This window comes from Magnolia sinica, chromosome 11, assembly GCF_029962835.1.
Source record: "Magnolia sinica isolate HGM2019 chromosome 11, MsV1, whole genome shotgun sequence".
Lineage (NCBI taxonomy): Eukaryota > Viridiplantae > Streptophyta > Magnoliopsida > Magnoliales > Magnoliaceae > Magnolia > Magnolia sinica.
In genome coordinates, this window is record NC_080583.1 from 25112458 (window position 1) to 25136296 (window position 23839).

At 38.8% G+C, this 23839-nt stretch overlaps 1 protein-coding gene across 1 annotated transcript; it reads left to right on the forward strand.

Annotated features, from left to right (window-relative positions):
- Positions 1 to 881: 881 nt before the first annotated feature.
- LOC131218964 (uncharacterized) lies at positions 882 to 23273 on the forward strand. The gene is made up of 14 exons (XM_058213882.1): positions 882 to 1112; positions 2070 to 2229; positions 8069 to 8149; positions 11846 to 11928; positions 12010 to 12125; positions 12252 to 12362; positions 12495 to 12616; positions 12702 to 13014; positions 13524 to 13580; positions 13677 to 13727; positions 13848 to 13940; positions 14126 to 14182; positions 20431 to 20508; positions 22863 to 23273. The coding sequence occupies exons 2-14, from the start codon at positions 2135 to 2137 to the stop codon at positions 22899 to 22901; spliced, it is 1296 nt and encodes a 431-aa protein (XP_058069865.1). The 5' UTR covers positions 882 to 1112; positions 2070 to 2134; the 3' UTR covers positions 22902 to 23273.
- Positions 23274 to 23839: the final 566 nt, after the last annotated feature.

The following is a 23839-nucleotide window of genomic DNA, read 5'->3' on the forward strand; positions in this document are numbered from 1 at the left end:
ACACGGGAGGAAACAGTATAGATTTAGTCAACACCGTTTAAACATTTGTACGACCACAAAAGTTTATTATAAGGTTAGTAGTTTTTCTTTTCTCGCTTCATTCGAGTGGGAATGAACTTATAAACAGTTTGGATGGCGTATAAACATTAAGATGGAGCCCAGGAAGCTTTCAACGGTGAAGAACTCTTCCTCCAGTTGTCCTTTTCTTATAGCTTTCTTGAATTTTAGATCCACGTGATTTTTGGTCGTATCGCTTAAAATGATCTAAAAAAACGGATGAACGGAGTGGATTTTTAAGAGACATCACGAGGCCCCACATCGCATACCAGCGCAGAAATTCCTGCGAAAGCCTTTGGCAGGAAATCCGCGTCCCTGCTAGCACCGTCCTCCTGAAGGTCGCTTCTTGGCTTCTTGCCCGTAACCGGGGGTTACCGCTCCCCTGTAACCCAAATCTCTGTGGAGTCACCAAATTTTTTTTTTATATTATATCTACTCCGTCCATCAGTTTAGTCAGCTCATTTCAGTCGATGAGTGAAATCAAGAAAGAGATCCAACACTCAAGTTAGCCACACGAGTGCAAATTAGTCTCCCACCATCGAAACCATAGTGGGGATTACAGGAGCTCTATGTGACATTTATATTTTTTTTTTCCTTTATCCAACCGGGAATCACCTTATTAACGGCTTGGATGTTATCCAAACATCACAGAGTGCCCCAGGAATCTTTCTACGGTGAGTGTCTCCATTCCCACTGTTTATTGCGCTATGACCCACTTTATTTTTGGATATCCATCGTATTTGGTCTCATGACCTAAAATATTCTGAAGAAACGGATGGACGGATTGGATATAATAATAAAGTCATGATGGGACCCACAGAACTTGGGGTTACTGGGGATCCGGGTAGTCCCGGCTTACAAGCAAGTCGCGTCCGGTACTATAAAAGCTCCGCGCAGTCGTAAACTTCCTCTCGGATTCTGTCTTTCCTTTTCTTTTGTATTCGAATATCCAGTGCTATATATTCGAATCACTATTGCTTTTCTTCTCCCTGTCTGTTTTTCGTGTTGCTGGATTAGAGCAGAGCCGAGCTCAGAGATAGAACCTCCGCGCGGTCGTAAGTTTTCTTTTCTTCTTCTTCTTCTTCTTCTTCTTCTTTTAAAACTAGATTTGAATTTTGTTGAGTTTGATTCTGTGATAATTTGAAATTAGAAATTTCGAACTGTAAATTTTCTGTGTACATTATAATTCACTAAGTTGTCGAAACTTATCCGTTGCGTGTGCGACAATCCTTGCCATCCGAATGGTGGGCTCGCCAGTTATGACTTCCAGCTGGATGGTTCGGATTTACGGGTACGTGTTGTTTTCGGACAATGCTTGGTGTGCATGTATGGGATGTGTATGGTGGATGAGCTTCTTCCACTTGTTGTCTTCTGGCGTCTGTTAGATTTCTGATAACTGCAGACCCGTTTCCGATTCTTTTCGTGTTGGTTAGGTTGTTAGCTGATGGTATCGGTTAACACATGACCCACCCATATGTGATCAGTTGAAGGGTGAGCAGCCTCCTTTCTAAGAGTGGTGGGGCTGGAAGTAGGTGGGGGATGATGGGCATTATACTGGTAATGATGGTGCCTTGGTCTCCCCTACTGTAGATGTATTATTTACTGATGATCGGAGGAGCGCAGTCCAGATGATCGATGTCACGTCCAAGAGAGGAGAGAAACAGCGTTAGGCTGTGGATTGTGGGATGAGGTTGAATTTTCAATGGACATTATTAGAACGATATGTGATCTTCTCAATTTTTCCTAACCAGCATCTTTTAAATGGCTGCAACATATTGCCATCTGCAATCTCATGATGGGACCACTTTTGCATGGCTCAAATTCATAACATACCATGTTGGCAACGAAGGTCCATAAGGCTGGCTGTTTTGGCCACCCTTACCTTTATTGAATACCTTGATTAGGACCCTAGATTCTTCTTTCATTTGCTTTCTATTGTTTGCTACCACTTAAGCAGAATCTATATTAGCTCATCCGAAATGAAACTAAGGCTTTGTTGTTGATATGTGTAGGTAATAGCCAACGAAAAAGTCCAGCTCCCTTCTACAACAAGGATAATTTGGGTGCTATTTCCTCAATGTTATATACAATGGATATGCAAGAGGATGAAGAAAGTAACAACATTAGAGGGCATTCATTGCAGACATATTTGGATGCATTATATGAAAAGAGGTATTGCTACTTGAAAGCTTATGGGCTGTGTTGTCTCGATTTCAGAATATGCATTTTGAAAATTTGCTTTAAGTTAACCTTTATTTATTTATTTTCTGGGTGAAAGGTGGGACTTCCACCTGAAGTATATTGAAAAGGATAAACATTTACATCAAAGAAAGGGGGACATGGACCTAACCCCTTCAAGAGATAAAAACAGAAAGTTCTACAAATAAACCACAAAAACTCTACAAAAATAGCCTAGACATTTGATACTCATTAAGTTTACAGTGCCAGCTCTATCCATCAACAATCTCCTATTGAGATTTTTTCAAGGTTCATAATAAAATATATTACATGTGGATTTCCCTTGCTTCCCTGCTTCAAGAAAAATTTCTTTGGAGAATTTTTCTTCCACCAATGCTATACCCACAACAGGATGCATGATCCCAAATTAATTCCATGGACCACTATTCTAGAGTTGCTTCAATCGATGATATTCTTTAAACCAAAGCTTCCACAATATTTTAGATCCATGGTATTAAAAAATGGTTACGTTACCGCTGTTATGGTGGTGACTGTTACATGATACGAGGCTGTAATGCCACATTTGAAAAACCTAGCCCCTAATGGGCTTGTAACATCCGTAACAGCTGTTAGGGCCCGTGACAGGCTGATACATTCTTTCCTTTTAAAAAAATTGTATTGTCCATTACAAGGGCATAACGGCCGTTATGTCCCGTAATGTAACGGTCACCGTAACCATTATTGAATACCTTGCTTAGATTATCCAGAACTGCACGGACTTCCACTATAACATTAGAGAATTCCCCATAGGAATGATGGAGAGCAAATGAAACATCTCCCTTTGTATTCTTGCAGCTACTCACTCCAACCCTTGGACCGGGGTTCCCTCTAGACATCCGTTAATATTAAAATTGACATAACTATCTCTAGGATGAAGCTACTTCGAGACAATAATCGTTTTAGGTGGGACCAAAGTGATATGAATGCCATGGATTTCAAAGCTGGGGATTCTAAGAAAGAAGTTTCTTTGGAGAATTTCAATGCCAAGCCAATAACAGTTAGCAAATTTCTGAACTTGATACTTTGACCCAAACTCATCTTAATGTCTTCAAATCTGGACTTGTTATGCTGTCCATATGTCCCGGTGTATCAGCCAAGAGGCCATGCATTGAATCAAATGGAATTGACAGGCTTTGCTAACAATTTCTTCATGTGTTGGTGGATGGAATGACCCTGCATCAGGGCCATATAGAAACCTTCCCTGAAATTTTGGGTGGCAATGAGCGGACTGGGTTGGCTAGGCTCAAGCTCAGCCCAAGCCCATCATTGGCTTACCACAGCAGGCCCAAGCCAAGCCCAAACAAATTTGACTATGCTCAGGCTGTACTCAACCCGGCCTGGAAATTGATAAAATCTTATTTCCCACGTAAATGTTCCTAATCTATCCATTGATTAAGTGGCCCTCACATGCACTAAGAAATAGAAACTTAAGAGGAACTCAATCATTAGTCCACATTCAAGATGCAAGGGTTGCCTAAGCAAGGATTAGATTGACAGGTTTGTAGGATGTAATTGTAAGATGTGCATATGAAGTTAGGTTGGGCCCAACTGGGTCGAGCTAAAATGACTAGAGCCCAAGCACAGCCCGAAAAATGAGCTGGCTATGCATGCTAGGCCCAAGTCTGGCCCACTTGGCAAGCCAATAGGTCCAAGCCTGGTCCAAAGCAGAGTCAGGTACATGTGACCAGGCAGGTCACCCAGCCCATTGTGACCTTTGGCTGAAATAGTTTCAGGTTGCCCTTGCTAATCCTTCAACAAACAGATGGCTTAAATCTTCCACCTGCTGCTGATTTTGATACATACAACAGCAGCAGCAGGATGCAATTTGCGTGTCTAAATTGAGGGCATCTGCATCAACTGCAACAACCTACTGGCACAACTTCCATCTAAACATGGAGTATTTTAACGGAATAGCTTTAAACAAAATCCAGCTGGCCCAACACACCTGCAAATGGTATTGCCTTAATGATTCCCATGCGACTTCAACAGAAAATTTGCGATTGCAGTCAGGCTTTGATGGGGACATCTCGCACACACGCACGCCCCCCCTATGCACGTACACAAGGAGGAGGAGGGTCCCACCATCGATCTGGATCAATGATGACGTCCAGGGAGGGTCTCCTAATTAGAGAACTGTCTTTTGGTTCCTTATAGTGGACCCGATTGTCATGTGGATCCCACCATTAGATCTCATGATTATGGCCCACTACTCTATATGATCTAGTACTTTGAGTTTTGCTTATTATTGTTATTAAAAATATCATGGACGGTTTAGATTGCTTTGATTAGTTGTTATTTATGATTACTTCGTCTCTAAGTCATAGGATACGCACATGGCACGACTTTTTGGAGTATAGGGTTTTCTTATAAATAGGCACCCCTTGTAGGGTTTTTTTCATTGATGATTGAAATAAAATTTCTGTTTTTTCCTACTTTTCTTTGAGTTGTGAAAACCTAATTGGGTGCAAAACCTTCCCTTCTTCTGAAAGCTACTACCGTGGTGTAAAGCCATACCCATCCTAAACCTCTCCCATCTCCTACCATCCATATTCACCTTTTTCTACAGTCATTTAACCTTCAAATCCACTGTTATTTTGCTGTCAACCGTCCTCTACAGCAGATTTTCAGAATTTGGCCTTACAAGAGGGCTGAAACTTCGGCAAAGCACCACGCATGGACCGGACGTCGGATTGGGCTGAAATTTGGTGGATGTGTGTCCCAGCCCTAGCCGACGAGACCCAAGGTGACGTTTTTGGGATTCATGGGCCCCACACACGTGCGGACAGCCATTAGCGCACGTGCGCCAAGCCCTACACGTTGTCCACACGTGCGGACTAGTTACAGGTCTTCTCTTTCCTCTCTTCCACTCCTTTCTCACCTGATTTCCTTAACCCTAACCCTAGGTTGTCCTAAATCCCTAATTTCTATTCCCTTTTCTTCAACCGTAGGGTTTCCTGAATTGAACTTGTGAATCCCTTGGATTGGGGAAATATTTTTGTGCATGTGTGGATGAATTTACTCTCTTTTGAGCATTGTTTGGTCTATAATTTTAATTGATCCAGTCCTAGCATGTGTAGGCCTGGACCCGCATAGATTCCCCTTGTTGAGTGCTTGACGTTATGTGGTATGTGGAATTTTGTGTGATTGTTTCTGAATTAGTATGATCTAAAGCCTGGAATCTCGCATATCATATTTAAATTCATGCTTCCACACTCTCTGGTCTGTTTCCTCTGTAATTTGAATATGAAGGTCAGCAAGACTGCAGGAAATAGTCTGGCTTCTACACTGTCCAGTCTGTTTCCTCTGTAATTTGAACATGAAGGTCAGCAAGACTGCAGAAAACAGTCCGGTTTCGACACTTTCTGGTCTGCTTCCTCCATAATTGGAATATGAAGGTCAACAAGACTCTGCAGTAAATTGTCCAGCTTCCAATCTCTGGTCTGCTTCCTATGTAATTTGAATATGAATATCAGCAAGACTGCACAATTTCTTGAGAAATGCAGTCTGAAAGCATGTCCAAATTCAGTGTCCCATCAGTATTTGCCAGTCTACTACATGCAGATTTCTGTCATCCAAAATCTGGTTAGAAACATTTGTGTTATGGATGTCTCGTATTTTGCAGAATAATGCAAGGGAAGTTGTATATAAAGCCCGTGGATGGGCTTGCCCCCCTACGTGGGACCCGATCCAAAGACCCGACTCAACCAAATTTGGTTTTTTTGGGTATTTCTATGTATGGGGTATAAACAATCTCTGTGGGAGTCGAGTTAGGGTTATGCAAGGAAACCTTTTCTGCATTTTTGGGTGCTAGAAAGTTTTAGGGTCATAATCCTTTTTTTTTCAAAGGTTGAGAAGACTGTGATTTTGACAGGGACTCATCATGCATGGAGTAAGTACAATGCCAAACCATGTAAATTTGTTGTGTTTTGTGTGTTGTTTTCTTTGCTGCATCAGTTTGTTTCTTACAAACTTGTATCAGAGTGAGGTAATAGTCTTCTTCTAGGATATTCCTTGGCAAAAGACTTCTTGGATAGTGAAGAGTGGGATAGAGGTGAGCCTTGTATTGTTGTTTCTCTTGTTTTAGTGAAGAAGAATGCTCCATATTGTTGCCCCGTGGATGTAGGTATATTGTCAAAACATGTATATCTTTGTGCCTCTTGTTTTTCTCTTTGCCTTTTGGGTCCTTTCTTTTGTGGTTTTGCTTTGCCTGCATTGATCATGTGTGGGTGTTTTTCCACAACAAAACATCATTAGTTAGGGGGCAACATTCAGCCTATTCATCATTCTGAAACATAATTCAACCCCTGCCAATCAGCCAGCAGCTATTGGTGTTTATAACTTGGATTCCCTGCTGTAAACTCCTCCAAAGTCTGGAACCCCTCTTATTTTCTGCAGTCTTGATGATGCTTAGATTTGTATTCAAGACTTCATAGAAGTAGCCCATGAGCTATTTGCTGTAATCAAATTCCATTGCACGCAGAGGTTCATTATTATATCCTTCAGGCTTCTAATGCCAAGACCTCCTTCCTCAGTGGTCCTGCACACATTTAGCCGATCTACCCAATGTCACCTGCTTATAAGTTCCAAAGATCACCAAAAGTTCATCAAACAAGTTCTCAATCCTCTTGAGAGTTCCTTTGGGAACAGCAACCATGGATAGATATGAAGGATAATGCTAGAAAGTACATGCTTTATGAGAGTTAGATTTCCATAGACCTTAATAAGTGAGCCTCTCTGGTTCCCACCTGCCACCTTGGGGTCAATTCTTTCCTCCATTAGCTGAAAGACAGAAAGGGTATATCTACCTTTGATCAATAGGGCTTCCAAATGCAGGATAGGGAGATGGCCCCTACTAAATCCTCTAACTTTAGCGATTGTTCTAACACGAGCTGTAGATGCCCCTTTCAAAACTATAAGTCTGCTTCCTTTTTTTATTTTTTTTGTTCACTTGCTGCCCGAAGCTTCACAATAATCCTGAATGAATTTCATGAGATATGATAAAGAATATTTACTCCTGCTAGTGATGATTATGGCAGCTAAGTTAACCATATTTTCCATTAGTTAATCTATTACGGTCAATGCAAAAGGGGATTGATGGAATTAAATTCTGACTAGTTTTTGTATGAGTTCCCCTTTATTGCAATTCACAATTCTTAGAAGAGGTTAATGCTGAATTTTTATTTATTTATTTTTCTTTTAAAGAGGAGATCTCAAGTCCAACTGGTTGGGCAACAAGTTATGGTCCATCAAGTGGATAACTTTCAACCTTTCATGATTAGGTGACATCCAACCCATCCAATAGATTTGCCCCATCATGAGACTAACTTTACGGACAAGTCAGCCACATCCACTCATCAACTGGGCCACATCTGTATTTTGCTATTTAATATGATATTCGTTGTTTTCCATGGTGTGGTCCACCTGATAAGTATGTTACACTGATTTTTTCACTAGGTGATCCTCATGGTAGGGCCAACCTATTGGAAGGGTTGGATGCCGTATTTACTTGATAAGTTGGAAGTTATTCGCTGGGTGGACCATAACTTGTGTCCAACCAGTTGGACTTGAGACCTTAATCATTATCATCATCATCTAACTGTTATCCCAATTAAATGGGGTCAGCTGCAGGAATCCTGTTCTGCCATTGGACTTGAAACATTCTCTTTTCCAAATATTTGAGCTATGTAATGTTTTTACCGTTCCACTTTGTTGAATATATAATTATTATGTGTTTCTTAACGGAAATGGATTGCATTTATTTATTTTTATGAAGGGGATCAACAAGAGAGAAGGCTTTGTTGGGGCTCATTGATGCCTTTTCAAGAAACTTAGACATTCAATTCGCTGAGAATAAGTGAGTAATTTCAGCAAAATTTAAACTTACATTAGTGTAACAATTATCTTTTGAGGCATTATCGATGATACACTAGTTCTTTTTGCATTTTTTCAAAAGAAATAAATCTTCCAGACACCCTTATTGGAAGTGCTTTCAAGTTCTCTAGGATATGGTTGGAAAAATCCAGATGTACACTTTCGTAGCCATCCTTTTTTTTGTTCCTTCTATATGTATTCCACTTATACATATGTAGATATTTATCTGCACAAATGTTTAATTAAGGGACTGCTTGGAATCATCCAAATCAAACATGACTAGGTTTCATGCAAGTTCTGAACATGGGCCCTCCCACCATTTAAGCAGTTGTTAAAAATTTGAGGGGGAAATCCTGGCTAAGCTACCACAATAAAATATCTGGAAAAACTCCAGAATACCCTGTGTTGAAGCCTATTTACTTAAATGAATCAATAAATATGATATTATGTAAATCCCAATATTTTTCAGTTGCTTTCATTGCTTATATATATAGACACACAGGTGCGTGCGTGCGTGCATTTGTGTGTGTGATTTGACGTTATCATCAGATAGGATAAACTGTCTGATTTGACGTTATCATCAGATATGATAAACTATTTTGATCTCATGGCCAAAAATTCACACCATTCACACTTCAGGTGGGCCACAGTGGAAAAAAAACAAATGGATGGAGATAAATAATTGGTTCAACCATCAGTTTAGATTATCCATTGCTACCAATCTGATGATTTGATCAGGCCATATTTTTATGCTAAACTATTTTGAATGCTGGGTGTGAATTTTGAATGGTTTTGATCATCATACCATATCCACACATGGGACCACATGTGTGACATTGTTGTGGCAGTTGACATGAAGAAATACACAACTGATGTAGCACGACCTCTGTAAATAAACAATATTAATTGCTACAATACAGTGATAGTTAATCAACATTTCCCAAATGTGACTCATTTGTAGTACGGTGGCAGATAGTTATGAAAATACAGAATGCCGGCTCTCCTGTTAATGAAAAATAATTGCAAAATCACATTGAAAAGATCTCAACCAACTGTCAACCATAATATTTTAACCGTGAAATTAATAACGACCATTTGAATGGGCTGAACACTAGATGAGTGCCAACTTTTATGCCATGCTCAATCTAGAACAGCAGGGCCCCAATTTAGACAGTCTGGAATGCCTTAGTTATGCTCAAGGTACTTTAGATGGGTCACCACCATTTTGATTCTTGAGTTGAGGTGATATACTCTCAAGTTGACACAGCAAAACAATGGCCCCACATGACACCCAGCAAAGTAACAAGGTAATGTATCAATTAATACCATCTGGTGCTCCGTTACCGGTGGACTATAGTGGAGCAGCACCCATCTGACAATCCTATTCATTACGTTTACACACTTTTCCACTGTTTTATTTTACACTGTCATTATGCTCATTGATCAAATTCTTAGTATAGATTTTACATTTTCAATCATCCACGGTAGGGCCCACTAGTTTCCATGTATGCTTTAGAGAGATGGTTGTGCCATATTCTGGTTCTATAGGCTCTACCATATCATCTACAACATTTTTCTATTTCATGCTTCCTAACTATCTCTTCACCCGCTTCGCACTCATCCTAGAGAACTGATCTTCTGCAATAGCTCATGTAGCCCCATTTTTTATGCAGGACACATGATTTAATGCTAGCATGCAACGTGGAGATTATGAAAGAGTCTATAAAGCAATTCAATTAACAAAAGATGCTAACCCACCAAGTAATTAAGAGTAAACAATAGGAAATAAAATCTGATTTAACCTAAATCACATACTTGCATGCTAAGAAATCACATAAATCAATTAAAACTAGGCCCGATGGAAGGATAAAACTTCCGATTTAGCATAGGCATGTTCCACACTCAAGGGACAGATTTGTAGGTTTTATGATTAGGGTTAGGAAGGGGAAAATCTGAAAATTGGAATATTAGGGTTCATGGGAATTAGGGATTTTGGAATTACGGTTTTTAGAAATTGAAAAAAATAGAAAATTGAGGATCTAGGGTTTATGGTAGGGTTATGGATGGGGACTCAAGGGGATTTTATGGGGGACTCAATGGGAAATCAAAGGATTGAGCGGTTGTCTATTCGGTCAGCCTATGGACTAGCACGTGCCAGTCGTTAGCTAGGTTTTTTGGTCCTCAATGGTTGATTTCGGTTGGGGGTTGGGGTTGAAGTTGGATGATAAAAAGTTGAAGAAAAAAATGATTTGGATGGTCTTGGATAGCAAGGGAAGAAAAGAGATCAAGTTTTTTTTTTTTTGGAAAAATACTTCTTTTGGATAAAAAGGAAGAGAGAAGGAAGATGATAGATGGGCTTCGTACATTTGTTGAATGGGGAATGGAATCACACCATACCCAAGCTCCAAATCACATGGAGTATTCTTCAAATCACATGGAGAATAGAAAACATGGTTTTTTTTTAGTTAAATAATGGCATTAGGGCTTCACACACCCATCTTTCTCTTTTATAGTCTCAGAAAAGATGACTTGAGTTGTAGATTGAAAAGATATTTTTCTAGAAGGTTTAACATCGATGATGTATAGAGTGGATGATAGGTACATGCATTGTTTAAAGTATCCTCAATATTATCGAAATATTCCCAATATTATCTGTATCCCCAGCTCGACGATACCGATAACTCTGGTAGCAATACCGATAACACTAGCAGTCTCAGAAATTCCAAGTGTCGGCAATGTATCTCTAAGTATCGCTAATGTATCGATATCGCTAATGTATCACCGTCAGTTTCAACCGTATAAATTCTAGATGTCGCTTGTATCACCAATATTTTCGACCATGTGAATTCCAGGTGTCACTTGTATCACCAGTGTATCGACGATATTTCAATAATATCACCAATGCATCGATATCGCTAAAATTTGTTTATTAAAAAAATTTCCATTTCAAATTTTTTTATGGATGCATGATTGTATGCAGTGTTTAAATTGTTGACGATAATATCGATCATATCACGATATTTTCATTATTGCAACGTTTGCGATATTGAATTAGTCTTTTGTTTCCTTTCCAGTTGTCGACTATTTTTCTACGAAATATCATGTGTTGTCGAATTTTGAAATATCAATGGATGTTCTCCTGAAGTTTCATTGAAAAATTCCACCATTTTCCCCAAGTTTCTTCATATTTCCAGTTATCGGCTATATTGATATTGTTTCCGTATCGCTGGCTAGCCAAACTTGTAGCGATATTGATACTACGAACACTGGGTACTTGCAGAAAATGGTGGCCCATATAGCTCGGGCTTTTGTACCCCTACCTACAACATGTAGAGAAGAGGATTTCGTTTATGAGTTTTCACTCCTCATTCCCTTTCTCTCACATATTACAAACCATTTCCTCCCTCTCCATATGCAAATGTACATTCCGATTCCTCTTCCGCAAATAGTCATAATTACTTGGCATCTAAATACACTTTTTTGCATATTTAATTCCCATGTTGGACATGTCATCTCCATGTAGACATAACATAGCTTCTCATAGATTTGTAACTTCTCTAATTATTTATAAACTTGCAATTGCATGTAAATAATCCGCCCCTCCTATGTTGGACATGTTATCTCCATGACGAGTTATATAGTTCTATATAGATTTTTTCTTACTAATTATTCTCTGCAGTTATATAACAATGCAACATCAGTTTATCAACTCTGTGAAACGGGGGTCTGCCACAGAGGTTTCTCAAGCTACTCGTGCCCTTGGTATTCCATCTCTCCTAAGTTGCAAGCATCTACCCTCTGGCTCCAAGTTTAAGTACTTACGGCAGTTATTCTTATGTGTAGGTTTATTGGCTGTTACTATTGGTTGTGGGGATAAAGCACACGAAATAATGGAAGAGTCAATTCCAGTGCTTTCTCATGCCATTAGATCTTTCTCTGAATCTATGAAGAGATTATCTGTATGCATGATATTTCTGAAGTTATCAGATCTTGAATTGATACAGCTTTCCATTTTCCAAGGAATTGTCATGTTGCACAGTCAGTTAGCTTCCATTTCTAAATCATTTTTGGTTCTTCAATTGTAGGTAATAGAATGTTTGGCCATCCTTACATTCGTTGGTGGAAATGATAGTGAGGAGACATATAGATCACTGGAGATTATATGGCAGTTGATTAATCCAGAACCAGGCTCTAAGGTAAGTATATAGAATTGGGAATTCATGACTGAAACTATGTACTATCATTTCATAGTCTTAAGCTCTAGGCAGGTACTGATGGTGCCTTGGCTATTGTTGGCCTTTGTGAAACTTACTATTTCACATTTTCAGGTTGCGCTTGAAAATAAACAAACAACTGATGTACTAGCAACGGCTATATCTGCATGGTCATTTCTTTTAACAACTGTTAAAAGATTTAAAAGATTGAAACTTGATTCCAATGATTGGCAGGAGTAAGTCAAATTCGAACCTTATTTCAGATTAATGTGCAACCATTCAAGGATTATTTTTTTTTTACAACTTTGCTAACTGATGCAGGTCAATCTCATTTATTTCAAGTCTTTTAGACAAGGATGACCATGCTCTACGAGTTGCAGCTGGTGATGCACTTGGCGTTATTTTTGAGCTAGGTGGCCTTAAGAAGTTTTGTGATGGAGCCAAGAATTATACCGACAGTTCAGTAATTAAGGAAAATGATGTGTGGGGAGGGTTTGAATGTCTAGAAGGGTTAAAGACAAAAATCCAAAGTCAAATGAGGAGCCTATCTGTTGAGTCAGCGGACCAGGTTTCAAACAATAAAGATGTTAATAGTGAGCGAAATTCATTTGAGGACCTTTCGGCTTTCCTTCAGGTACTCATATATTCTTTTAGGGTGCATTAACGAAATTGTAGTATACTTCTTCAGTGTTCATATTTAGGGTCTGAGCTCCAAATTGTGATTTCATTGCTTTCAAGTTGGACTTGAAAGAAATGCAACATCAATTTTAGATCTACTTGCTCTATTAAATTCTAGGAATCATCACTAATTTGGTCACTTGATTAAACTGAATGTCCACAATTCGATTTGCTTTTGCATCCTAATTAAGCCTTAGGGTGCTTTGTGAAGTTATTGTATTTGCATTCAGCAGAATGGTTATTAGGCTTAGCCCAAGAAGCCGTTGCACTGTTTCTTCTGTTTGAAGAAACTTGCTTGTTTAGTCATTTTGAAGCCAGTTTGATGGACTCTCTTCATTCCTCTCAATGTGGATTTGGGATTCCACACTTACAAACAATCTTCCATTTGGTGCCTTATTCTCTAAAATAGATGTTATACTAGTTAGTACGCACTTGAGGTTGTATACTGATGGTGTAAATATCCAGACTGGTGATTGCTCAGAAACATCAATGGAGGCATCGTCATGGAGTGAAATGATACAGGTCTTATATTTTCATTATTAGCATTCTTTTCCTTTTGGCAATGGAGGTGCACTTTTTTTTTTTCCTAAAAAATTTGCTAACATTTGTCTTTAACAGTTGAACTTTCTGAGGCGTTTGTTTGGATCTGATTTTTGCATGCACATGCAGGTGATATTTTTGACTGACTGATAATTGGCATAGTATTTTTGTTCAAACAGACAGACTTTCTCATTGGATGCTCACTTCTTTATATTCTTTGGCTTATTCCTTTCGTTCTTGTTTGAACAGCAAAATAAATTTCTGCATGATGTTTTTAATCCCATACATAAGAAGAAAAAACATTCATCAGGAAATGCAGAATACACATTAGACAACGAAAGGGTAAGTTTTTCGCGTCTTTCTTAATAGTGAAAATTGATTTATTACTGGGTTTCTATTGTTTGTTTTCTTTTCCAACTAATGGGTAATGGTTTTTGCAGTAAAGGAATTTTGTTGGAGTTACTTATTATCAGTTTTTTAAAGACATCATATTCTGAACACTGTCTTACATAGCCTCTATATTTTAGGATACTGATCTATTCTATATTCCTCGGCAAAAGAAAGATGGAGCTGATACCTTTCAGGTAAATGCTCAAAGCTCTTGAATATTGAAAACCTAACAACATATCATTCATTTTGGTAATGTTTTACCGAGGAATCTTTTTCATGATGTTTGCTATTTTTCATTATGTTAAGTAAATTTTGAAGCACTTGAATATTTAAATTGAAAAATTAACAACATATTATTGATTTTGATGAGGTTTTTTATTCCTAGAAGTCCACTAATGATATTTTCTATTTTTCCCAATTGTTTTGAATTGAAAATGAAGATATTTCTTGAGTTAATTTTAATCAATAATTCAATTAAAATCCTAAATTACATTTTTTAAGGTTAATGGTATTTACTAATTACCAACAGGAAAAGAAAATTACAAACATTGGAGAACACAAAATGAAGATGATGAGTGATCATTGATCCCAATAGAATAAGACCCACACCACCAAAAGCTCTTGGTCTCCTTGTGGTTACTTCCATTAAAAGGTTTTTAAACAAGTCCCAAGAGATGACGGACGCAGAATGTGTGGTGAACCTTCCACCACCGACCTCCATGGTGGCAGGACTCTGTGGGGCCCATGGTGATGTATGTATTTTATCCACGGCGTGCATCCGTTTTACCAGCTCATTTTTGGCCATGAGCCCAAATTGAAGCTTATCCCAAACTCAAGTGGCCACAACACAAGAAACAATGGGGAAAATTGCGTCCACTGTGAAACCTTCCTAGGGTCCACAGTGATGTTTGTTTGTCATCCAATCTGTTCGTAAGTTCACACAGACCTGGATGAAGGGAAAAAACAAAAATATCAGTTTGATCTAAAACTTTCGTGGCCCCCGAGAAGTTTTCAATGGTAGGCTTTCAATCCCCACTATTTCTTGTGATGTGGTTCACTTGAGCTTTGGATATGCTTCAGCATTGTGCTTATGGCCTAAAATGAGCTGGCAAAATGGATATACAGCATGGATAAAACAAATATATCATGGTTGACCTCATTGAGTCTTGCCACCATGGAGGTCAGTTGTGGCAGGGTCACCATGCAATCTGTGTCCAGAGATGACCGTCCTACTAGACTTTACAGTAGTTTCTTTTATGGTATCAGCTTTGTTGATATGGTGCTTCATTGGCTGGTGTGCTCTAGGTTGACCTAGCCAACTGAATCATCAAGCTTAGCAACCAGTCATTGAACCGAGCAGAGGTAAGCTAGTACTAGCTAAGATGCTGGTATTGGTAGTGTCGCTAGGTAAACCAGATCCAAATTCATTGGGTTGGTTGACTACTGCAAACTCTTCAAGCACTCATTCAAACGGGTTGGAACGAGGAAGTCATACTTTCTCGCAAGACCATTGTGCACTTTGCTAAGAACTTGTACTAAGATGGATTTAGCTTTACTAGCACCAAGTCTCACACATTAAAACTGGTGTTCCTTCTTCCTTTATCTGCCCATTTTTGGCTCTCTTGGTGTCTTTCTCGAGATATTGGTGTTGATCGCTATCCTGGTGTAGTTTGCCATTACAGTGTGGGGTGTTGATGGCTGTTGGCCTGTGGCGAGTTTAAGGGGTTATTTTATTTTTCCAAATAGCCTATTTTCCATTTTTTTGGCATGAACCAACATTGCTCCATCCTTGGATGAACTCCCAATCAAATGGGGCATCTCCTAATCCACACCCATCACCTGAACAAGACCCCAACATTCCCACTGAGTGAAAGCATAGTGTATGATTAGATTATTTACTGTTTTCTTTTCTTTTAAGCATATGGAATGCATCTTTTCATAATGGTCACTTTTTCAACTCCTAATATGATTTAGTGTTGGCACTTTATATTTGCCACTTAGTGATGCAGGACATGAAATTTAAAGATCATGTGCAAGATTTCAGGCTTAAGATCACATTAGTTCAGAAACAATAACATAAAAATTCCACATCCCATACAAAAGTCTAAACATTCAATTAAGGGGAATCTATGCCGGTCCAGGCCTACACATGATAGGGCTGGATCAATAAAATTTATGAACCAAACAATGCTCAAAGATAAGAAATAATCATCCACACATGCATAGTAATCAGCCCCTAATCCAAGGGATTTATCAATTTCAATTCAGGGAATCTTAGGGTGAGAATAGGGATAGAATTTGGGGATTTAGAACTATCTACGGTTAGGGTTTATGAAAAACAAATATGAGAGAGTAAAGGAGAGGGAACCCTGAATTAGAAGATAGTTGTCACGTGCGGACCACGAGTGGGACCTGACGCACGTGCACTGGTGATCGGCCGCACGAGTGTGGGGCCCACGTACCTAAAAATTGTCTCCTTGGGGTTGGTTGGTCAGGCTTGGGCTTTAAAACCCCCAAATTTCACATCGATCCGAGCTACGGCTTGGGCATGGTGCTCTGTCGAAGTTTCAGCCCTCTTGCGAGGCCAGATTCTGCAAATCTGTTGAAGAGAGGGAATTTGATGCAACAAGGGACATATTTGTAGCGCAGATGATTATGAGGGATGAGAAGGGTGGATGGTATAAGATGGGTAATAGAGATGGCGATGGATGAAGGTGAATCGGGATAGATGTGGCTTCGCACCATGGTAGTTAACCCTTCGAAGAAGGGAGGGCTTCGCACCCAATTAGGCTTCACAACTCAGAGAGTAGGAAAATGCAGAATTTTTATTAATCTTCAATGAATCAAAAGAACTACAAGGGGTGCGTATTTATAGGAAAACCCTATACCCCAAAACTCGCTCTTGTGCGCAACCTATTATTTGGCGATGAAGTAAACTAAAATAAAAACCAAACAAAGAAATCTAAAGCATTTATGATGTTCTAAATAATAACAATAAACAAAACCTAAAATATGAAATCAATCTGACTAGTGGGCTACGATCTTGAGATCTTATGGTGGGCTTTTCTTGATTGTCGGGCCTACTTTTTTGAATCAAAACTTTGTCTCCCAACTAAGAGGCCCTCCCTAGACGTCCCCTAGACGTCGTCATCGATCCAGATCGACGGTGGGGTCCTCCTCCGTCTGGCATACGTGTGTGCGCGTGTGCGTGTGATGTCTCCATCACTTAGCTAAGCGAAGGCTATCATGCAGGGAGGATTGGGAATGACCAATAACTTCCGTGGGCACAATACCATTAGCCATATCTTTTTAAAATGTATTATAAAAGCTTTTGGCCAAGAAGGATCTTGAGTTGCCATAATCTCATTGTCTTGTATGGACCTGTGATGGATTTGGGTACTGACTATTCGCTGTTGCTAGATGATGGACTGGCACCTTAGTATCCTCATCCCAAAGGTCCCTCTGATGATCGGACTAAAAAATAATCGTTCATTCTGATAAATCATAGCATTGACTAACTTTTACCTTTTCCTCCCCTTGTACAATCTGGCTAAGATCTATGTAATTGCCTTTCACTGCACCAGGTATCCTCCCATTATCAAGATTTGATCTCCCTCTCTAGTCTTCAACACTATTCTACTATTTTTGGGTAGTGATCTTTGATTGTAGTTATTGTTTTACGAATTATCTAATTTTTCTAGAAGATAGACTAGCTCCTCAATCTCCTCATCCTAAAGGTCCCTGCTAAAGATGGGACTAAAAAGTTATTTTTTCTGATAAATCGTAGTTCCTTGACTTTCACCAACTATCCGTAGTGGCTTTTTTACTACACTGTGTCCTCCCATGATCAGAGCTGACCCTTTCCAACACAATATACTACCATTTTTATTTGCAATTTTTAATTGCGGTGATTGTTTGCCAAACTCCTGCACCGTACGAGATGATGGCTGAGTGATGTAGGATAAAACTAGCCTAGGATGAATGATGTGAGATCAAACTACGTATCAATTTAAGCGTTCAAGTAAAATCAAGCACATCCACATTATACATTATGAAAATTTAGATTAACCACTTAATGGATTTAGGCTATCACACACACGGTGCATGAAAGTATAAAATATCACAAGAGTGGCCCACTTGGAAGTTGGGACTTCCAATCTACCATAGGTAGGGCAACATTCACATGAAGAAAGTATGGCACTATAAAAATCAGATTTTGGGGAAATGGGTTTGTTTGAAAATCAGATATTTTGAAGTGGGTTTTGGGAATCAAGAATCTAGGTTCGGGGATTTTGGGAATTATGGACTTGGGGATTTAGGGTTTTTTGGAAATTGGGGATTAGCGTCTTAGGTTTAAGATTGATGATAGGGTTAGCAAAAAGGTGTCAAGGATGATGTGAGGAGAAAGAAGACCCAAAAATGAAAAAAAAGAAAAAATAGAGGGGATAGGTCTATTCGTACGGACATATGACTATCCGTAAGGTTGGTCTGTATGGGCGCATGTATGGACGGTGGGTTTGATGGATGGTTGGGTTTTGATGGGTTTGATGGGGAAAGGTTAAAAATTTGATGTGGAATGAAAGGGTCTTGGTTTTAGAGGAGTTTCAGAAAAAGAAAGAAGAAGAAAAGTAAAGAGGGTTGTGTACCTTGTTGGAGAAGAGAGTGGAAGAAGAGAACTATTGAGGAGTCCACCACCATCAATAGGTTTTTATTTTCGTCGCAATCTTCTAGCCCTTCCAAAATCCGATTGTAAGGGAGGGTTTTCTCGCAAACCCTTAAGGAAGATAAAGAAGGGCTTTTTGCAAGAGAGATAAGTCTTTTATTTTCTTTTATTTAAAATACCAAAAATTACAAAATTGCCACCCGCTTAAGTGTTATGGCCCATATTCCAAAATAAGCAAACTAAAACACCTAAGTGCAATCTCAACCGTCTAATAAATCATTTATAAAAAAATAAAATAAAATAATTAAAAAAAAAAAAAAAGTTAAACAAGATCAAGGTCCAAGGGGCCCACATCTGGAAGATCTGGTGGCCCGATGGTCCGATCAACAAGATCCAACGGTTGGATTAACACGAAAATAAAAACCTATGACTAAAAATGTTTCCTACCCACATGCATCATCCCAATGTGGGGTCTTCCTGATGCACATCTAATGCATGTGGGATCTTCAAAGTGGTACGACGGGCCCCATCTGGAACTCGTCTCTCATCCACAAAAAGGGTTGCGCTGATGTCAGTGGTCACCTCTGCCTCTATACTCGAGTAGGTTGTATGATGTTCTCATCAACTCTCCCTGGATGAGAAGAATTCGCCACTGGCGAAATAGAACTGTGGTAGTACTCGATGTCATGATCAATGTTCTAAAACTTTGCCTCTGTAATGTAGGTGTTATTTGACTCCATCCTGGCCTTCCATTTCATGAGGTATTTCTGATATCCTCTATGGCGGGTAGAGACCGCTTGGTGGTCCAGAACATCCTTTATCTCTTCTTTCCATCTAGGTAGTGATGGAAGAGAAGCCAACAAGTGGGAAGCAGGGTCTAGCAAAGGCCATGGGCTGGGGTTGGGGTCAGGGGCACCATCATGTGGGGTAGGAGAAAGGTCTGCATGAGGGTTATATGATGAATGTGTGGGTCCATCACAAGACATAAGGTCCTTCACATTGAATGTGGCACTAATGCTCATGGTAGATGGAAGATCAACCACATACGCGTTAGGGCCAACTCTTGTCAAAATTTTATATGGACCTACATTGCGGGCATGCAATTTCCTCATGGTTCTATGTGGGAATCGTTTGGGCCTAATGCGAACCATTACATAGTCACCCACCTGAAACTCCTTAAAACCTACAATGTGAATCTGCAGAGAGTTTATAATGTTGATTACTAGCATTAATGCACTTCCTAATCTCACTATGCAAATCATGAATATGTCGTGCAAATGTGTCTGTGGACTTAGATGGCCTACGTGAGACAGATATAGGTATGAGATCTATAGGCATTATAGGCTTATATCCAAGTTCTATCTCGAATAGAGTCATTCTTGTGGACCTATGGATTGAACTGTTATATGCAAACTCACTATGGCACTGTAATGTCCAACCAACTCTTATTTATAATAATATAAGCAAAGGTAAACTTACATATATGCCCTTATATGAAGGAAAAACTAGCAAATAAGGAAAGCATGAAACAAAGGTAAAAAGCTGAATAATCAAGAATAAAGGTCCATGACATATAAGACCTAGGTTTATGTACCTGTGGGCCCAATTATAAGTCTGCATGCACATCACCCACATATGCAAACTTATAATTTTGTACACTTGTGGATCTTGAGACTTTAAAGGTGGCATTGTCTATTTATGCTCTAAAATGGTGGTCGTGATTTGCTTCTTTTTAATTATGTTTTTTAATTTAATTTATTTTTACTTTATTTTTTGTAGAGGTTGTACAAGTCTCCGAACTCTGCATATAACAAGGCGAGGACCCAAGTGCTGAATAAGAAGCGTTCGTTTATCCAGGTACTTGATTAAACTAATTGCTACTAATTATTGTTGCACCAGCTTTGCATCATGCTCCAAAATAATTGGGACCCATCTTGTCACCTACAACTATTTTACTCTACTGTTTTGTTTTCTTTCTATTTTTCCATTTTAGTAGTTGAAGTGCATTTCATATCCCATCATCGCGATTATAGCCTCTTCACAGTATTGAATCCTTTTGCCTTCATACATGTTTTCCACTTTCAGCTTGAATTTGATATATATATATATATATAAAGGGAGTTTCCTTAAGCCACATGCATGTAGGCACCAATGTCTAGTGACCTTCACCCACATGTGCTAGAATGGCACTTTTGCTGATCAAAGTGGTTCATCTGATGGGCCCCATCATGCATCCTGTGTCCTCTCATCAGGTAGGCCACACATCAGCCACAAGGAGAGATAAATGTGGACTGTTGAGAATGAGAAAATTTTTTAGATTGTGGACATCATGCATCCTGTCCTCTCAACAAGAATGAGATAAATCGGTGTCCATGAGAAAAATCCAAAAAGAAAAGAATTTTTGCCCAAATTATTTTGGGGTTCCCTCTTTTGAGCTGTGTTTTAACAGTTCCACTTAAAATTGCTTCACATTGAAACATGTATCTGGTCTAAAAATTGTTGGGGGACAGCGGAAGCACACAGAGATGAATCAAGTGAAGTAATCCAATCACACCAAGCAAGCACAACGCAAACACTCGGAATTTAATGTGGAAAAACCCTTTATGGGGAAAAACCACGGCACAAAGCGACATAAAGTACTATGAAAGCAGAAATTACAAGAGATTGAGAGAATACCCGATTCGAACAAGCCTCGAACCTCCCTTTACAAGCCCTTAAAACCCTAGGAAAGAATTAGAATCCCAATCAAAATCGGAAACAAATCCCGCAAATTCGCAAATCTATGAAAAGTTGTGCGGAATCATTAACCTTCGATGACATTGAAGCTACTTCGATGGCATCAAAATAATACCAAAATGTTCCAGCGACTAAACATGAAAATCTGAATATTACCGATGACATCGACTAGGCACTAAAGTGTCCAGCAACCAAATAGATTTATTCCGGAAAATCTTGATGGCATCGAACCTGTCATCGACAGATTGATGAATTACAGATTTAAGACATCTATCAACAAAAACATGGTTGGAGAGAGATTTTAAGCCAGAACCCCAAAGATCAGAAAGTTACGTTTTTTGTTTAAATTTGTTTCTTTTTTCAATGGACTAGCAATGAAATATTTTAAAGTCAATACGTTTGCTTGACTTTGATGCATTGAAATGAATTTCAATAAGGAAGTTTGGATTTCCAAGGGAAGAGAATTGGGTAAATCCAATTTCTTCGGTTTTTACACTCTAAAATCCTTATATAAGGGTAGAAAAAAAAAAATATTTTGATGAGCATTGGCCAATTACAGCTTGGTTGGAGTCTTTCTAGGTTTTTGGTTCTATTGTTTTTGTTTTATTTCTTGTATTGAATGACATTTGAATGATATGAACTCATTTTAGTTATAATTGCTTTATTTATAGTGAACTTTGGAAAAGTATTATACACAGTTGTTTTTTATAATATATATATATATATATATATATATATATATATATTCAGTTCTGTAATCGTGTCTTTTAACATCGTCCACCACTTTCTTGGAGCTTCCCCAAGATTGGGAAACTTTAAACAATATTTGCAATTTTCCCTGATGTATCTCATGATATTCCCATTCTCAAAGGTGTGTAACCTTGCCCTGAAGTACATGACACTGACAATTGACAAAGACATCTTTTCTATTCCGGCTATTTTGGCAGCTATGCTTTCATGCATATCAGCAAATCACATATTTGCCACCTGTTGCATAATTTATTTGCACCAACAGCATCTGTTCTTTTCTTTTCTTGGTGTCAAGAATTTCAAATCATTTGATGTTTTGTAGAATGTCTTTAGAACATGGCGAATCCTAGCCATTACTGCCTTGAATGAGAATTAACTTTTAACTGGTCTACCTGGGGTTGCTAATGGACGAGGCTTTGGTTGTTTCCAGCTCTATATTTTTGACTGATTGGGTTGCAATTGGCAAGGCCTAGACAAAATTTTGAAACTGCTAAACCAAGGCCCAGCTCGTTTCTAACCCCAGTAGAACCTATTACTGCTGTCACATTCTTGATTTGGGGCAGCTCCACCATCCGCATTTTTGTGGGATGTGCAAATGGATCTGCCTACACAACATATGCCCGTGTCGGGCCTTATTCCACTTCATCGTAATTCTTTTAGATCCATCCAAGGAATCCTTTTATGGGTTTTGCTCATTAAATCACGTCGATGGCGCTTTTGTGCAGGATTGGAAAAATGGCCACTTTGCTGATCAAGAGGATTAAAAGAAGACAATCCTTTGTGTAGATTCTCATTTAAAATGCTGAGGAGAGGTACAAAGGGGAAATGGCATTGGCTGGACTATTTTCCTTTTCTTTCTTATAATTTTTTTCTATTTTTTAACCGATTCTTTTATTCATTTGAACCAATTTATAGGGTGTAATATGTTCATTTAACTTTTTCTTCTTTTTTCTTGGCAATGCTAATAATTTATGTTGCCATTTTATTGGTTAGTGTCAGAGAAATATCAATAAAAACAATTTTGTTTTGCTGCAAGAAAGAAATGTTTTTTCAAGATCAGTTACTCCATGATGGGCCATGTCCCAAAATTTGCACTGATCAGTTACTCCATGACTGGAGATATTAGCAACCTTCAACTTTTCTTTTCCGGAAAATTCCTCCATACCCATCCAAGGTTATAGCCTATCTGATGATCATCAGTTCATTTACAGGTACGGCATGCCCCACAAAGGGACAATGCCATGCTCTAGCTCAATTGAACAGGCTTTGTGCAATGGCTGAATGTGTTTACTAAATCAAGGTGAAACTTGCTAATCGTGCTTGCAAATCCCTCGTGGGCATCTGAAGTGGACAAATGATAGGATTTTCAAAATGAAGTGGATGACAAAAGGTTTTGAAAAATCCATATTTGATTTGATTAACTTAAGGATCTCTACCTTGGTTTGACCGAATCTCTCCACTCACCATGGCCGCCATCCATAACCAATAACCCATACAAGCCTAAGGTGGGGATCATAAAATCTTAACTATTGATGCTCAAGTTCAGTTTAAAACAAATTAGTAGTTAACACTTAAAGTTAATGGCTGTAAAACCTCAAACAACTAATAGAAAACCTTTGATATACTGACTAGTCTTTGAAATACTTGATGAATAGTTCAAACCATAAGATTGTGCTTCTGGATAACCAAACAAATTCCTTGT